The sequence below is a fragment of the Notothenia rossii genome, assembly GCF_949606895.1.
Source record: "Notothenia rossii genome assembly, chromosome: 10".
Lineage (NCBI taxonomy): Eukaryota > Metazoa > Chordata > Actinopteri > Perciformes > Nototheniidae > Notothenia > Notothenia rossii.
Window position 1 is genome coordinate 3,411,948 of NC_136908.1, and position 15,889 is coordinate 3,427,836.

General features: G+C 39.8%; 1 protein-coding gene across 2 annotated transcripts in view; it reads right to left on the reverse strand.

Annotated features, from left to right (window-relative positions):
• Positions 1 to 13,551, reverse strand: part of ctdp1 (CTD (carboxy-terminal domain, RNA polymerase II, polypeptide A) phosphatase, subunit 1) — a 113,759-nt gene extending 100,208 nt beyond the window's left edge. For both annotated transcript variants that reach the window (XM_079652698.1, XM_079652697.1), the window contains exons 1-6: positions 13,075 to 13,551; positions 10,758 to 10,841; positions 8,955 to 9,048; positions 8,008 to 8,136; positions 6,454 to 6,604; positions 3,308 to 3,398 (exon numbers count right to left, since the gene is read on the reverse strand). In XM_079652698.1, the coding sequence (XP_079508824.1) occupies positions 3,308 to 3,398; positions 6,454 to 6,604; positions 8,008 to 8,136; positions 8,955 to 9,048; positions 10,758 to 10,841; positions 13,075 to 13,346 (821 nt within the window). In that variant the 5' untranslated portion in view covers positions 13,347 to 13,551. The remainder of the gene's footprint in view (positions 1 to 3,307; positions 3,399 to 6,453; positions 6,605 to 8,007; positions 8,137 to 8,954; positions 9,049 to 10,757; positions 10,842 to 13,074) is intronic.
• Between the last annotated feature and the right edge of the window lie 2,338 nt (positions 13,552 to 15,889).

Below are 15,889 nucleotides of genomic sequence, written 5' to 3' on the forward strand. Positions count from 1 at the left end.
ATCAGTATGTCGTGTCTCTACTTTAAAGAGTCCTCTCCTGCTGGTGTTCAGGTGTATATCAGTATGTCGTGTCTCTACTTTAAAGAGTCCTCTCCTGCTGATGTTCAGGTGTATATCAGTATGTAGTGTCTCTACTTTAAAGAGTCCTCTCCTGCTGATGCTCAGGTGTATATCAGTATGTAGTGTCTCTACTTTAAAGAGTCCTCTCCTGCTGATGTTCAGGTGTATATCAGTATGTAGTGTCTCTACTTTAAAGAGTCCTCTCCTGCTGATGTTCAGGTGTATATCAGTATGTAGTGTCTCTACTTTAAAGAGTCCTCTCCTGCTGATGCTCAGGTGTATATCAGTATGTAGTGTCTCTACTTTAAAGAGTCCTCTCCTGCTGATGTTCAGATGTATATCAGTATGTAGTGTCTCTACTTTAAAGAGTCCTCTCCTGCTGATGTTCAGGTGTATATCAGTATGTAGTTTCTCTACTTTAAAGAGTCCTCTCCTGCTGATGTTGAGGTGTATATCAGTATGTAGTCTCTACTTTAAAGAGTCCTCTCCTGCTGATGTTCAGGTGTATATCAGTATGTAGTGTCTCTACTTTAAAGAGTACTCTCCTGCTGAAGTTTCAGGTGTATATCAGTATGTAGTGTCTCTACTTTAAAAAGTCCTCTCCTGCTGATGTTCAGGTGTATATCAGTATGTAGTGTCTCTACTTTAAAGAGTTATCTCCTGCTGATGTTCAGCTGCATATCAGTATGTAGTGTCTCTACTTTAAAGAGTCCTCTCCTGCTGATGTTCAGGTGTATATCAGTATGTAGTGTCTCTACTTTAAAGAGTCCTCTCCTGCTGATGTTCAGGTGTATATCAGTATGTAGTGTCTCTACTTTAAAGAGTCCTCTCCTGCTGATGTTCAGGTGTATATGTAGTGTCTCTACTTTAAAGAGTCCTCTCCTGCTGATGTTCAGGTGTATATCAGTATGTAGTGTCTCTACTTTAAAGAGTCCTCCCCTGCTGATGTTCAGGTGTATATCGGTATGTAGTGTCTCTACTTTAAAGAGTCCTCTCCTACTGATGTTCAGGTGTATATCAATATGTAGTGTCTCTACTTTAAAGAGTCCTCTCCTGCTGATGTTCAGGTGTATATCAGTATTTAGTGTCTCTACTTTAAAGAGTCCTCTCCTGCTGATGTTCAGGTGTATATCAGTATGTAGTGTCTCTACTTTAAAGAGTCCTCTCCTGCTGATGTTCAGGTGTATATCAGTATGTAGTGTCTCTACTTTAAAGAGTCCTCTCCTGCTGATGATCAGGTGTATATCAGTATGTAGTGTCTCTACTTTAAAGAGTCCTCTCCTGCTGATGTTCAGGTGTATATCAGTATGTAGTGTCTCTACTTTAAAGAGTCCTCTCCTGCTGATGTTCAGGTGTATATCAGTATGTAGTGTCTCTACTTTAAAGAGTCCTCTCCTGCTGATGTTCAGGTGTATATCAGTATGTAGTGTCTCTCCTTTAAAGAGTCCTCTCCAGCTGATGTGCAGGTGTATATCAGTATGTAGTGTCTCTACTTTAAAGAGTCCTCTCCTGCTGATGTTCAGGTGTATATCAGTATGTAGTGTCTCTACTTTAAAGAGTCCTCTCCTGCTGATGTTCAGGTGTATATCAGTATGTAGTGTCTCTACTTTAAAGAGTCCTCCCCTGCTGATGTTCAGGTGTATATCGGTATGTAGTGTCTCTACTTTAAAGAGTCCTCTCCTACTGATGTTCAGGTGTATATCAATATGTAGTGTCTCTACTTTAAAGAGTCCTCTCCTGCTGATGTTCAGGTGTATATCAGTATGTAGTGTCTCTACTTTAAAGAGTCCTCTCCTGCTGATGTTCAGGTGTATATCAGTATGTAGTGTCTCTACTTTAAAGAGTCCTCTCCTGCTGATGTTCAGGTGTATATCAGTATGTAGTGTCTCTACTTTAAAGAGTCCTCTCCTGCTGATGATCAGGTGTATATCAGTATGTAGTGTCTCTACTTTAAAGAGTCCTCTCCTGCTGATGTTCAGGTGTATATCAGTATGTAGTGTCTCTCCTTTAAAGAGTCCTCTCCAGCTGATGTTCAGGTGTATATCAGTATGTAGTGTCTCTACTTTAAAGATTCCTCTCCTGCTGATGTTCAGGTGTATATCAGTATGTAGTGTCTCTACTTTAAAGAGTCCTCTCCTGCTGATGTTCAGGTGTATATCAGTATGTAGTGTCTCTACTTTAAAGAGTCCTCCCCTGCTGATGTTCAGGTGTATATCGGTATGTAGTGTCTCTACTTTAAAGAGTCCTCTCCTACTGATGTTCAGGTGTATATCAATATGTAGTGTCTCTACTTTAAAGAGTCCTCTCCTGCTGATGTTCAGGTGTATATCAGTATGTAGTGTCTCTACTTTAAAGAGTCCTCTCCTGCTGATGTTCAGGTGTATATCAGTATGTAGTGTCTCTACTTTAAAGAGTCCTCTCCTGCTGATGTTCAGGTGTATATCAGTATGTAGTGTCTCTACTTTAAAGAGTCCTCTCCTGCTGATGTTCAGGTGTATATCAGTATGTAGTGTCTCTACTTTAAAGAGTCCTCTCCTGCTGATGTTCAGGTGTATATCAGTATGTAGTGTCTCTACTTTAAAGAGTCCTCTCCTGCTGATGTTCAGGTGTATATCAGTATGTAGTGTCTCTACTTTAAAGAGTCCTCTCCTGCTGATGTTCAGGTGTATATCAGTATGTAGTGTCTCTACTTTAAAGAGTCCTCTCCTGCTGATGTTCAGGTGTATATCAGTATGTAGTGTCTCTACTTTAAAGAGTCCTCTCCTGCTGATGTTCAGGTGTATATCAGGATGTAGTGTCTCTACTTTAAAGAGTCCTCTCCTGCTGATGTTCAGGTGTATATCAGGATGTAGTGTCTCTACTTTAAAGAGTCCTCTCCTGCTGATGTTCAGGTGTATATCAGTATGTAGTGTCTCTACTTTAAAGAGTCCTCTCCTGCTGATGTTCAGGTGTATATCAGTATGTAGTGTCTCTACTTTAAAGAGTCCTCTCCTGCTGATGTCCAGGTGTATATCAATATGTAGTGTCTCTACTTCAAAGAGTCCTGACGAGTAACTGACAACGTGGACAGATTGTCCTTCGAGAAAAACGCTTCCAGAAGAAATGATTTGTTCAAATCCACCATCATGACCTTGTAAGGAAGTCAAAATGAAACATACAAAGGGTGTCTTCATGCTTCAGAACGAAACAGAGTTAAATAATGGTAAAAACACACAAAAAATCAAATGATTTCTTTCAAATGTCCCACCTTAGATTCCCCGTCTTGGAGAACGGGTCGATGCATTCGTCTCTGGAAAGAATCCGATGAGAGAAAAGCTTCTTTTCAGGATCCAGAAAACCTAAAAGAGAAAAAAGGAAGATTAAAGATGGATGTGACTAAAAAAAAAAACGATGAATATTTGAAACTTCCTCTGCAAGGTCGCTGAAGGTATTCCACTTTATTTCAAAGAAGCATATGGCAACCAAATATGCTGTTTTATCTCCACGGCACATCAATACAAATATTCTCTTTAAATAAGACATTATTCTGCTTTTCTTCTTCTAGCCATGATTATGCCGTTTCCATAGAGGTGCAGGACTTATATATTGCAGTAAAAAACACCGGCTGCTTCGGGTTCAGACATTTCCTCCACCTTTTCTCCCACTATCTACTCCTTAAATCAATCGTTGACATTTCAACATGATTTAGTTTTTCTTGCCTTTAGATAATACATTTTTGATTTGCCCTTTTTCTAGCATCAATCGTGTCGTTTTGATAGAAGTGCAGAACTATCTGTATATATTGCAGATACTACTTAGGGTTAAAACCTTTCCTCCTATTTACTCCTTAAATCAAGCGTTGCAAACCAGTGTTCATTTCGTCAACGAAAACTATGACGAAAAATGTTCGTCAACGACCTCCTTTTTTACACGACTAAGACGAGACGATGACGAGCTAAAAATAGATTCTTGATAACGAAAACTTTGACGAAATGTATATTTAGTTTTCGTTGACGAGACGGGACTAAGGTGTTAATGGTGGACTATCGGACATTCGAAATGCAGCATATTTTCCCCCAAGTGTCCGTCTGGTCTGTCAAAATGCATCTTACGTTTCTAACTTGCAATATCATTATTTCCGCTCTCTTCACTCCAGAAGAGCGATCTCCCTGTGTCTCTCTGTGTGCGGGGGGCGGGGCCTAACAGACATGCTGCAGCGGACACAGAGATCTGCCGGGGACGGAGCGTTCAGAGAGCATAGAGACACATTTTGACTAAAAGTTGACTAAAACGTTTTGAGTTTTCGTCGACTAAAACTAGACTAAAACTACGAAGGATAGGAATGATTAAAATGTGACTAAAACTAATAAACATTTCCGTCTAAAGACTAAATCAAAAACAGCTGCCAAAATGAACACTGTTGCAAAGTCTCTCAGGCTCTCACTAACAACTAACTCTGAGACACACACATGGATTACACCTTGGCTGCGGAGAGAGACCTTCCCTGTAGTGTCTCTCCTTTAACCACAACAGAAACTGTAAACATCTGAAGCTCTGATCTGAAACGTGCTGACCTTCCTGCGTCACAGCCGGTTCTAAAATCCAATTCAGAAGGCATTAAACTTTCATCATACGGAGGCCGAACAGTGAGGCTGCTTCTATTAAATAGAGCGTGATGAAAGACACACCCTGAATACCAATAAGACAACCCAAACTACCTACACTCCAATATGATCCAGCCTGTTAAAAATTAACTACATTAAGTTGTATATATCCATTACATATAGTTTCTTTATAAGCAGGTTATTCTATTGTAGTGTTGTCTAACTTATTGTGTATATACATGTTTATATTGTTTACCCTTTAAATATTATTATAAGATTTGCAATGCCTTGTTTACATGTGGTCGAAAGCGGGTTCAGTGCAATAAACCATACATATACAAACTCAGAACAACAAGACAAATGCTGATTTATTTGTTTCAAATAAACCAAACCATTGTGCATTATTTTCAAATGGGTTAAACTCTTGAAGTTCTATATTTTGTATGGATTTAATGGCCAAGGTAAAAGCAAAAAAGGTGGTAGGAATAGTATTCATCTAATTTAATCTCAATATATTTATCTAGAAGGATACATATATATATATATCCTCTCACCTACCAGCCAAATGCTACTAAAACTATGCTGGGGATTTGGAAGGTAATTAATGCAAAATATTAACTGGCTTCACATGCATGTTATAATGTAGCACCCTGCTGCTTTTAAATGACACATAGCCGGCATAACCTGAGCTGAAATGCAAATATAAGCAGACACCTCCCTCTTATGGACACAAATGTGCAGTACAACGCTGTTTTGATGTCAATTAAACTATGTGGATTCCAGAGATGGCAAAAGTACACACATCCTTTCCTCAAGTCAAAGTAAAGAGGCTTTGAAATGTACTTCAGTAAAAAGTACCCATAACTAGCAGCTGTTTTAAAGAGTACCTGACCTCCCTTTATATTAATAGAACAATAATGTCATTGTTAGATAATGAATGTTTCCATGGTGAACAACGGCAACATGACAACGTTTTCATTGGTCCCTCTTCTTTAGAGAAGACCAGGAAATGATTGATACACGGATCGTGTTCAAATCAATAGGCACGCAATGACTCTAAATAATAATGATCACGCCACCAAACACACATTCAGACTAAAGGAACCAGCCTGTTTGGAAAATGAGAGAAGTAGAAAGTACAGGTATTTGAGTTCAACATATAAGAAGTAGAAAGTACAGGTATTTGAGTTCAACATGTAAGAAGTAGAAAGTACAGGTATTTGTGTTCAACATGTAAGAAGTAGAAAGTACAGGTATTTGTGTTCAACATGTAAGAAGTAGAAAGTACAGGTATTTGAGTTCAACATGTAAGAAGTAGAAAGTACAGGTATTTGAGTTCAACATGTAAGAAGTAGAAAGTACAGGTATTTGTGTTCAACATGTGAGAAGTAGAAAGTACAGGTATTTGTGTTCAACATGTAAGAAGTAGAAAGTACAGGTATTTGTGTTCAACATGTGAGAAGTAGAAAGTACAGGTATTTGTGTTCAACATGTAAGAAGTAGAAAGTACAGCTATTTGTGTTCAACATGTAAGAAGTAGAAAGTACAGGTATTTGTGTTCAACATGTGAGAAGTAGAAAGTACAGGTATTTGTGTTCAACATGTAAGAAGTAGAAAGTACAGGTATTTGTGTTCAACATGTAAGAAGTAAAAGTAAAAAGTCGTCAGGAAAATAAGTAGTGGAGTAAAGTACTGATACCAGAACAATGTACTTAAGTACAGTAACAAAGTATTTGTACTCTCACCTCTGATGGAATCCTTTACAGTGTGGGAAAGGTGCTGTAAAGTGTAAGAGCAATGAGTGAATTACCAGCGATGGTGTGTGCGTACAGGCGGCTCCCGAACGTAAAGACGTGTAACTCGTAGAGTTTGGCGATTTTCTCCAGGAAAGCCTTGCAGTGCGGGCGAAGTCGAGTGTGGAGCATCGGCTCTCCTCGGCCCAGCTGGAAGTGGAGGATGCCCTGAAGGAAGATTCAAGATTCAAGGCTTTATTGTCATGTGAACAAAGTCCTAGGCAGAGGTTGCGCTAGACTTTCGCTGCCCGTCGCGCACGCTCCTGAACTGCGCCGTGTTATGCATGCCTACTGCACCTCGCGGGAGCGCGCGCAGCGTAACGGCCCGCCTACACTACAGGCATCGAAAAATACTTAACGCTTCGCCCATTCACTTGAATGGGGTGACGTAGAACATTTTTAATCTTCGCCGAACTGCATTGTGGGGAGCATGGCATGGCTTTGCAAGCATCACGAGCATCTATCCGCATCATGCTTGGCATCAGCCAATGAAATCCCGTTTATGCAAATCCCGCCAGTAAAAGCGCTAGCCAATCAAACCGCGTGTATGCTGATACCGCAGGTCTTGACTATTTTCCATATGTCATAAAATGGAGGATAAATTAATCATAGCCGTTGCAAGTGTCCCAGTCCTGTATGACTGCTCTCTGTTCACCTACCGGGACCTAAACCGGAGGAACCAGACATAGAGGGAGGTGGCAGAGACAGTTGGTGAAACTGGTAGGTTTTCACCTGTTTGGGGAGTTTATATCCAGTTTACCTCGTTTTAACATTGACAGGCTTTGTATGCCGGGGGCGGGCGGGAGATTCCTGGGAGATTCCTGATTGGTTGTTGGGCGCGTGAAATCGCCAAGCTTCAGACACGCCCAGCATCAATATTTTTTTATGCCTGTATTGTAGACGGGCCGTAAAGCAGAGTCCTGCGCGGGTCTGATTTTCAAGACCCGCTCCCGCCCCTCCCCCGCGTCGTGCAATACCGAACCAGCCCCGCTACCCGCACATGTTGCCAATTAGTTCCGCAACTCGTCCCGACCTGACATCCATCAATCAATCAATCAATCAATCAATCAATCAATGCAGGACTCTGGCGTAAAGCCAAAACTCACAGACATTTCAATGATTTGTTCGGCAAAGTTAGGTTTGGAACCGGTATCATTTCCTTTTTGGGCGGGCATGCATAACACGGCATAACACCGGAGCCTCGCGGCGCTGTTCCGAGTTTGTTCTAATCCGTCAACATTACGGACTGCTTTCAGATTTTCCCGCCATTGTTAAAAAAAACATCATAGGCGGAAAATATTCGCTTAACGCGACCTCTGGACCTAGGCTCCTTCAACAGTGTAACATGAATATATATAGGACATAGAACGAATAAAAACCAACAGAATATTGAAGGAAATAACAGAATAGAAACAAAATAGTGCAAGAGAATGTTGCAAGTAGACGTTATCACTATGTAGAATTCTCCGGCAGAAGCTCCAGATAAACCATCAGTGTTCCTGCTCGCCCTGACCGTGTCTCTCTGAGTTTCGTCTCCAATGCTTCAGAAGTTTCCTTCACACAGATATTACCTTGTTGGACATGCGCTGGCAGTGCTGCTCCGTGGTGTGGATCAAAGTCTGGTCCAGGTCCACCATCAAGACCAGCTTCCTGTTCCTGTGGAGCCTCTGCTGGTCCTCTCTGCCCAGCTGCTCTGCTTGCTGTGTGAGGGGGGCAGGGAATCAGTGGGAGAACAGGAGCACCCACCACTTTTTGCTTTTTCATGTGCATTTCGTGAATCACAGAAGCACTTCACTCAGAAACAAACTCGTGCTTTTCTTTCATGTTTGCTGTATGTGGAGGAAATTCTTAAGAGAAACTGATAAATGATTCACGGACAAAGTTGGTCTTTTGTTATATTTAATAAAGTAATAAAGAAAGTCAGTATACAAGTGGAATCGATCTGAAATGTAGGAACAGATCTACTTCACCCTCAGAGGATAGAGAAGTTCTGCACCCAGAGCACAGCTTACATTTCACTAAATAGTAGAAAAGCCAACTGGTCCCACCCTTATCTAAACATCTCCACCATGAAACCCCCTCGTCCTTAACCATTTGCAAATCCACCTTTTACCCTCCGGATAAAATAATACACAAATAAATGGTATCATATTTATTATGCCTATAGCGTCTAAATTATACTGGTTTTATTCCTACTAGCTCTCTCTCTCTCCACACACACACACACACACACACACACACACACACACACACACACACACACACACACACACACACACACACACACACACACACACACACACACACACACACACACACACACACACACACACACACACACACACACACACACACACACACACACACACACACACACACACACACACACACACACACACACACACACACACACACACACACACACACACACACACACACTTTTAAAGAGTGGTGTAATGGCATATGGATTTGTATTAAACCTGCACATTTGCCCATGCGTCTCCGTCACATGACTCACCTCGGAGCTGACCATCAGCTCAGGGACGCTGTGCACCATGGACACGGTTGCCGTGGAGATGGGAATGTGCTGCTTCCCATTTGTGCTCTGCAGCCTGAGAAGGAAAGGAGAACGAGTGGGAGTTATGCATGATGTGCATCTCTTGGGTGCTTGATGAGTGAGAAAAGTAGCAATTTAGCAACAATTAAGGGAGAAAATCACTACAGTGAGCAACTGATTTGGCAGTTATACGTCACTTCAGACTGATTTTTTCTTCTTTTAACATATAAACATGTTTTTAAATGGCGTGTCTCCGATTAGATACAGGGTCCCGCGATTCAATAAAGTCAGACTGAAGCATCCTTTGTGCTCCAGTCAGTCCTCTCAGTGAATACAGAGCTGAGTCCAGATCAAAAGCACGCTGGAGGCTCGTTGAGCAGGTTTCTCTCGGTGATTTTGCTGTTATGTTAAATGTTTGTTTCTCATGTATGTGTCTTGATATCTGTCTGTTGATGTTACACATGGAGCTGCTGTGATGCAAGCCACGTTTCAGACTTGATCTGACCATTAAAGTATTATCTTATACAAAATGATTCCCTGCTGTTTGATGGCTTCTTCTCAAAACACACTTTTTATCTAGAAGAATCTCCTCACTCTATCTGAGATGTCCTTGTCTTTTTAACGGCACTATGTTTCTTTCAATCCAATAATATCTGCAATAAATGGTGCACGTTTTGGTGAGGACTTGATGTATGACCCGAGTGATGCTCAGCTCTCTGTCTGTCTGATCTCTGGTGCCACCTGATGGCATCAAATAATAACAAATCCAGCACAAACACTCAGGTGTAAAGCTGCCACTTCTACATTGTTTTCGGTCGGGATGTTTAGTAATCAGCTCAAAGCAGAGTGAGCTCATCATACGAACAATAAACAGGAACATTAAAACACACATGTTTCTTGTTGATTGGTGTCAGTGCCAAAAAGCTTTTTAGGAGCAATGCGCTCATGGTAAAGATGTGGCGCATACATCTTAGTTCCTACTCTTTTCCCTCAACCTATCCTGAGGGAGTGCATGTACGTAGACACATTAGTTAAGCTGCTAAAGGCTTAGACTGTCGGGGGACACCTTACTTCTTCCTTCCTTCTGTCTGTACCTGTGTACTCTCATGTTCCCAATAACCCAGCTTCCCCCAAATTTCTTTTTTGTGTCTATCTACGCCGGGATCCTGAGTCGTGGTTGATCCTGTTGCTCCGGTCCTGAGTCCTGAGTCCTGTTTCCTGAGTTCTGGATCTGAGTCCTGGACTTCGAGTCGTCTCTGTGGTCCTGCCTGACTCTCACAGTACTACTTCCCTGATGGCTCCCACAAGATTGTTGACATCCTCGTGGATTCATCTTCTTATTACAGACACATGCATTTCCAAACATTTGGTCTACCTATGTTGTAAAATGTATTATCTCTTTGATTTACACACGGCATCTATTGCACGTCTGCCCGTCCTGGAAGAGGGATCCCTCCTCTGTTGCTCTCCCTGAGGTTTCTCCCATGCTCCCCTTTAAACTGTGGGTTTTTCTCTGGAAGTGTTTCCTTGTACGATGTGAGGGTCTAAGGACAGAGGGTCTAAGGACAGAGGGTCTGAGGACAGAGGGTCTAAGGACAGAGGGTCTAAGGACAGAGGGTGTCGTATTGTCATACTGATATTCTGTACAAACTGTGAAGTCCACTGAGACAAATTTAACATTTGTGATATTGGGCTATATAAATAAACATTGATTGATGTTTCTGTTTAGTTGTATTAAAGTGTGAGTGTGTTTGCATGTCTTACTGAGTCAGGTCCTGGCCACATTCGGCACATAGACCCTTCATTACTATGGGATGGCTGCATTCTTCTATTCTGATGATGACACCCCTGGAAAAAAGAGAAAACATGTTAAATCCTGACTTTTCAGTGAACCTGTAATGGTGTATAGCTCCATTCTTTAAGCAGGATTCGCATTAAATAAACATTTGCTTTGTGGCATGTACACCTTGGTATAAATGAAGTTTATGAGATGATACATGTTTAAGCATTTGACTATGAAGCTTTAACTATTTGTTAATGTTTGCTTTGAACGACTGGGTTTAACATAGGGAGAGTTGTAAGTCAAGTCAAATAAATGTATATGTATTTACAGAAATAAAAAGCTTGTCGTACATTTGCCATTTTTGTAATTAAGAAACACAGTTTACTTTGGTTTTGAATGACTGTTTAATAGTTTTGCTAACTTTATTTGAGCAAATATTCCCGTTAAGCTGCTGTAGACAAATGCATCTCTTTTTCATCTGTTCTTTGGTAGTTTTTGTAAAGTTTTGACATCCTTTTGTCAGTTTTTTACTATGCTAAGTGCAGTTGAACCTTTACATATTAAGGGATGTTTATTAATGTGGGGTATACATCTTCTCAACAATGTATTTCCTGTTATAATAGATAGACGTACAAGCATTCATTATTTCAGTGGGACAATGGAATAGTACATGTCCAACTACAGCTTTTACACATTTCATTGCATCACCGTAACAAAATAACACACTACGTGATCACGCCTTCAATATAAAAGCGTAAACATTGTTTATCTGTTGTGATTTCAAATATACCAAGCACAGAAATAATAATTCATGAAATGTTTCCTCAAATTCAGTATACAATTTATTTTCATCTACACTATAACTTTAAATGCAGATAATGTCGGAAAACCAACTTCCATAAAGAACAGACTTTTATTTTGAAGGTGTTGGCCGTAAGCACTTGTTTGTTTTGACTGACTTGACACAACTACGAGCGAATGCGGTTAGTTCACCTTCAAAGTAAAAGCGTGAACATATGTTGTCTGTTACTGTGATTCTAAATATGCTAAACAGAGAATAGATAATTCGTGTAATGGTTGCTAAAATTCTGTTTATTATTTCCCACTATGATTTTAACGGCTGATAATGTCAGAAAACAAACTTTCTAAAAGAACACGCTTTTATTTTGAATGTATTGGCAAAAAGCGCTTGTTTACGTTGAGTGACTTGACACAACTACGAGCTGTTGTGTTGATTCGAGTGCAGCTAGCAAACAAGCTAACTGTTACTTATGAGCACTTATGAGCAGTGTTAGCATGTAGCTAGCCTACGTTACACTGCGAGAGAAGTGATTAGCAGGCAAAATGCTAACTAAACTACACCTGACATGTTTCCTGTAGTCTTTACAAACATATGGAGCAGGTTAGCAAACAGCTAGCTTCTGCTACCGACTTCATTAACAAGGCCCCACTGAAAATGACTATTATCCATCCCATTGTCATTAATACACATCATGTAAACAAATATCTGGTTGATTTTAATATTGTAAATCCTGCACGTGTTGCGCATTGCTGCTCCACGTGACCTATTTTTAAACCTGCAAACCTGCATTCTCCACTTTCAATATGTCGTATGTTATTATATTTGACAGTACTCAGTTTCTCACACAATACGATTTTGTGTAAATATTATCTTTACATTTTTACAATAGTCTTGTTCGAATACCTTTTATAATAGTACTATTTTTTATATTATTTGCTACGTATTTGTATTATTTTATGTGTGTTTTACTCTGTGTTCTCATGTGTAAATACTGTTTATTAATCCACGTGCTCTTTGTGAATTTAAGCACTTTCCAACTATGTTTTTAAAAAGGTGCTATACAAATAAATAACGCTTATTATTATTGTTATCATTTATACCAAAGCAAACTCCTCGTCTTGCCTTATTTTTAATTTGTGTCTTTGAACGCACCATTTTTGCAAGTATTCTTATTCCATATATTTGTGTTTTACTTTGTGTTCTTACATTTAGATGTTGTTTTTTAAATCCACTTACTCTCTGTGTATTTAAGCACTTTGTAACTATGTTTTGAAAGATGCTAAATAATACTATTATTATTCATATCAAAGCAAACCTTGTATGTGTAAACCTACTTGGTAATAAAACTGATTCTGACCTATTAAACCTGCACAGCTCTCCACTTTGAATATTGTATTTGTCATATTTAATTACATTTGACTCACATGATTATATTCGGTGTAAATACTCTCTCTATTTGTAATTTGTTGCACTAAAACCCCAGCACACACACTCACCCTGGAGGAATGACTTGTCCCAGCTGACAGCACAGCTCCTTCACTACTCCAGCTCGGTCTGCTTTCACCTTTTTCTCGGGTAGCCTGGCTGTTTCTGCGCCTTTATCCTGGCTTATAGGAGCACACAGAGCTAACACAGAGTCCACATTCACCAGAGTTCCAGGCTTCACTTTCCACTCCAGTAGCCGAAGAGGGAGAGCTGTAAGCGGCCAGCGGATCTCAGCCACCTGCACCACGGGGCCCTGGTCTGAATCTGCAGGAGGATCCTCCATCTGGTCCAAAAAGAGGGAACAAATCCTGTCGTTTTTCTCTGCAAAGGTCCGCTAGAAGAAGTCCTCGCAATGCACCATTAAATCCTGCAAAAGCACCAGCATGAATAGGAGAATTTAAGAGAAAATGTGCGGCCGATTTTAAACACAGTACTAGCTCCCAGTCAGTTCGCTCTTCCCGCCCGTAAACAGGAAAGCGCAACACTGCAGCGACACGGGTCACTGCTACTTCCGGTGGCATAAAGACAGCCACATGGAAACACTTTTCAAAATAAAATACCTGCAGAAAAACAGCGCCAAGTAGTGTAATCCCTCCAGATGTGGGAAGTAGTGTAGTACAAATACTTCGTTACGTACATTTTTCTGGTATCAGTACTTTACTCCACTACTTATTTTTCTGACGACTTTTTACTTTGACTTCTTACATTTTGAACACAAATACCTGTACTTTCTACTTCTTACATGTGTAACCCAAATACCTGTACTTTCTACTTCTTACATTTTGAACACAAATACCTGTACTTTCTACTTCTTACATTTTCCAAACAGGCTGGTTCCTTTAGTTTGAATGTGTGTTTGGTGGCGTCATTGGCGTGATCATTATTCTTTAGAGTCATTGCGTGCCTTGAACACGATCCGTGTATCCATCATTTCCTGGTCTTCTCTAAAGAAGAGGGACCAATGCAAACGTTGTCATGTTGCCGTTGTTCAGCATGGAAACATTCATTAGCTAACAATGACATTATTGTTCTATTAATATAAAGGGAGGCCAGGTACTCTTTAATGCCTGCCTGTCAGCCTTCAATCTGTGCACAAACTTATCTCGTGCCCTCGGTCATGTGTGCGTTCGTGTGTGTTGGAGGATTACTCAGATGTTGTACTTAGTAAAAGTAGAAGTACCCAGATGTTGTGCTTGAGTAAAAGTAGAAGTACTCAGATCTTGTACTTGAGTAAAAGTAGAAGTACTCAGATCTTGTACTGGAGTAAAAGTAGAAGTACTCAGATCTTGTACTTGAGTGAAAGTAGAAGTACTCAGATCTTGTACTGGAGTAAAAGTAGAAGTACTCAGATCTTGTACTTGAGTAAAAGTAGAAGTACTCAGATCTTGTACTTGAGTACAAGTAGAAGTACTCAGATCTTGTACTGGAGTAAAAGTAGAAGTACTCAGATCTTGTACTTGAGTGAAAGTAGAAGTACTCAGATCTTGTACTGGAGTAAAAGTAGAAGTACTCAGATCTTGTACTTGAGTAAAAGTAGAAGTACTCAGATCTTGTACTTGAGTAAAAGTAGAAGTACTCAGATCTTGTACTGGAGTAAAAGTAGAAGTACTCAGATCTTGTACTTGAGTAAAAGTAGAAGTACTCAGATATTGTACTTCAGTAAAAGTAGAAGTACTCAGATCTTGTACTTGAGTAAAAGTAGAAGTACCAGAGTGTAGGAATACTCTGTTTCAGTAAAAGTCCTGCATTCAAAAATGTTCCTGAAGTAAAAGTATAAAAGTATTATCATCAAAATATAGTGAAAGTAGCGACAGTAAAAGTAGTCATTGTGCAGATTGGTCCATTTCAGAATAATATATATGATATGTTTTATAATGATTGATCATGAAAGTGTTCTCAAAGCTGGTAAAGGTGCAGCTAGTTTGAATGACTTTGTATACTGCAGGGTAGCTTGTGGATTTACTCCAGGTGGAACTAAAGTCTGATTTAACACTTTATTATATTTCACATCATTCATCCACATCTGTCAAGTAACTAAAGGGATTAAATACATGTAGTGGAGTACAAGTACACAGTAGCACAACATGGACATACTCAAGTAAAGTACAAGTACCTCAACATTGTACTTAATCACAGTGCTTGATTAAATGTACTTAGTTACTTCTCACCTCTGGCCATATAGTTTATTCAAACCTGTTGGTTTGTTAGAGTCTGGTGTTTTTTGTGAGCAAATATACATATTTTATTTTGAAGGCCAATCCCTACCTCCGGTTTCACTCTGGTTAAATACAGTTACTTCACTCTGACAGAAACGCACATGATGCGAGGTATTACGCACACTTTTTTTGTTGAAATGAATGGTAATTTATTAAAAACAGAAATTAAAAAGACTTTTTTTTTTTTAGCCCTTAACTTGTTTTTTTGTCTTTTCTTTTTAATGACTGATTTTAAATGCCATTTTCTTAATGTCTTTCATTTTTTGTAAAGCACTTTGAATTGCCTTGTGTTGAAAGGTGCTATATAAATAAACTTGCCTTGCCTTGCCTTGTTTTGCAACTTTCCATTAGGGTCGACATGAGGACCCTGGAGCCTACAGAGCATGCTACAGAGACTACATGATGTAAGATGGTGTAACTTATACATACTAATAGCTCATTTAGCATCGTAGCAAGCTTGTTTGCGTAAGTGCATTCATTCCTTTTATAACAGTTTACAAAACAACCTCCGATCTGTGCTCCTATCTTACAAATTGATGTAGTTAGTCTTACTGTGTTTCTGTATTGCACCATTTATTGTATGTGTACCTACTTACTATTGCATTTAGTT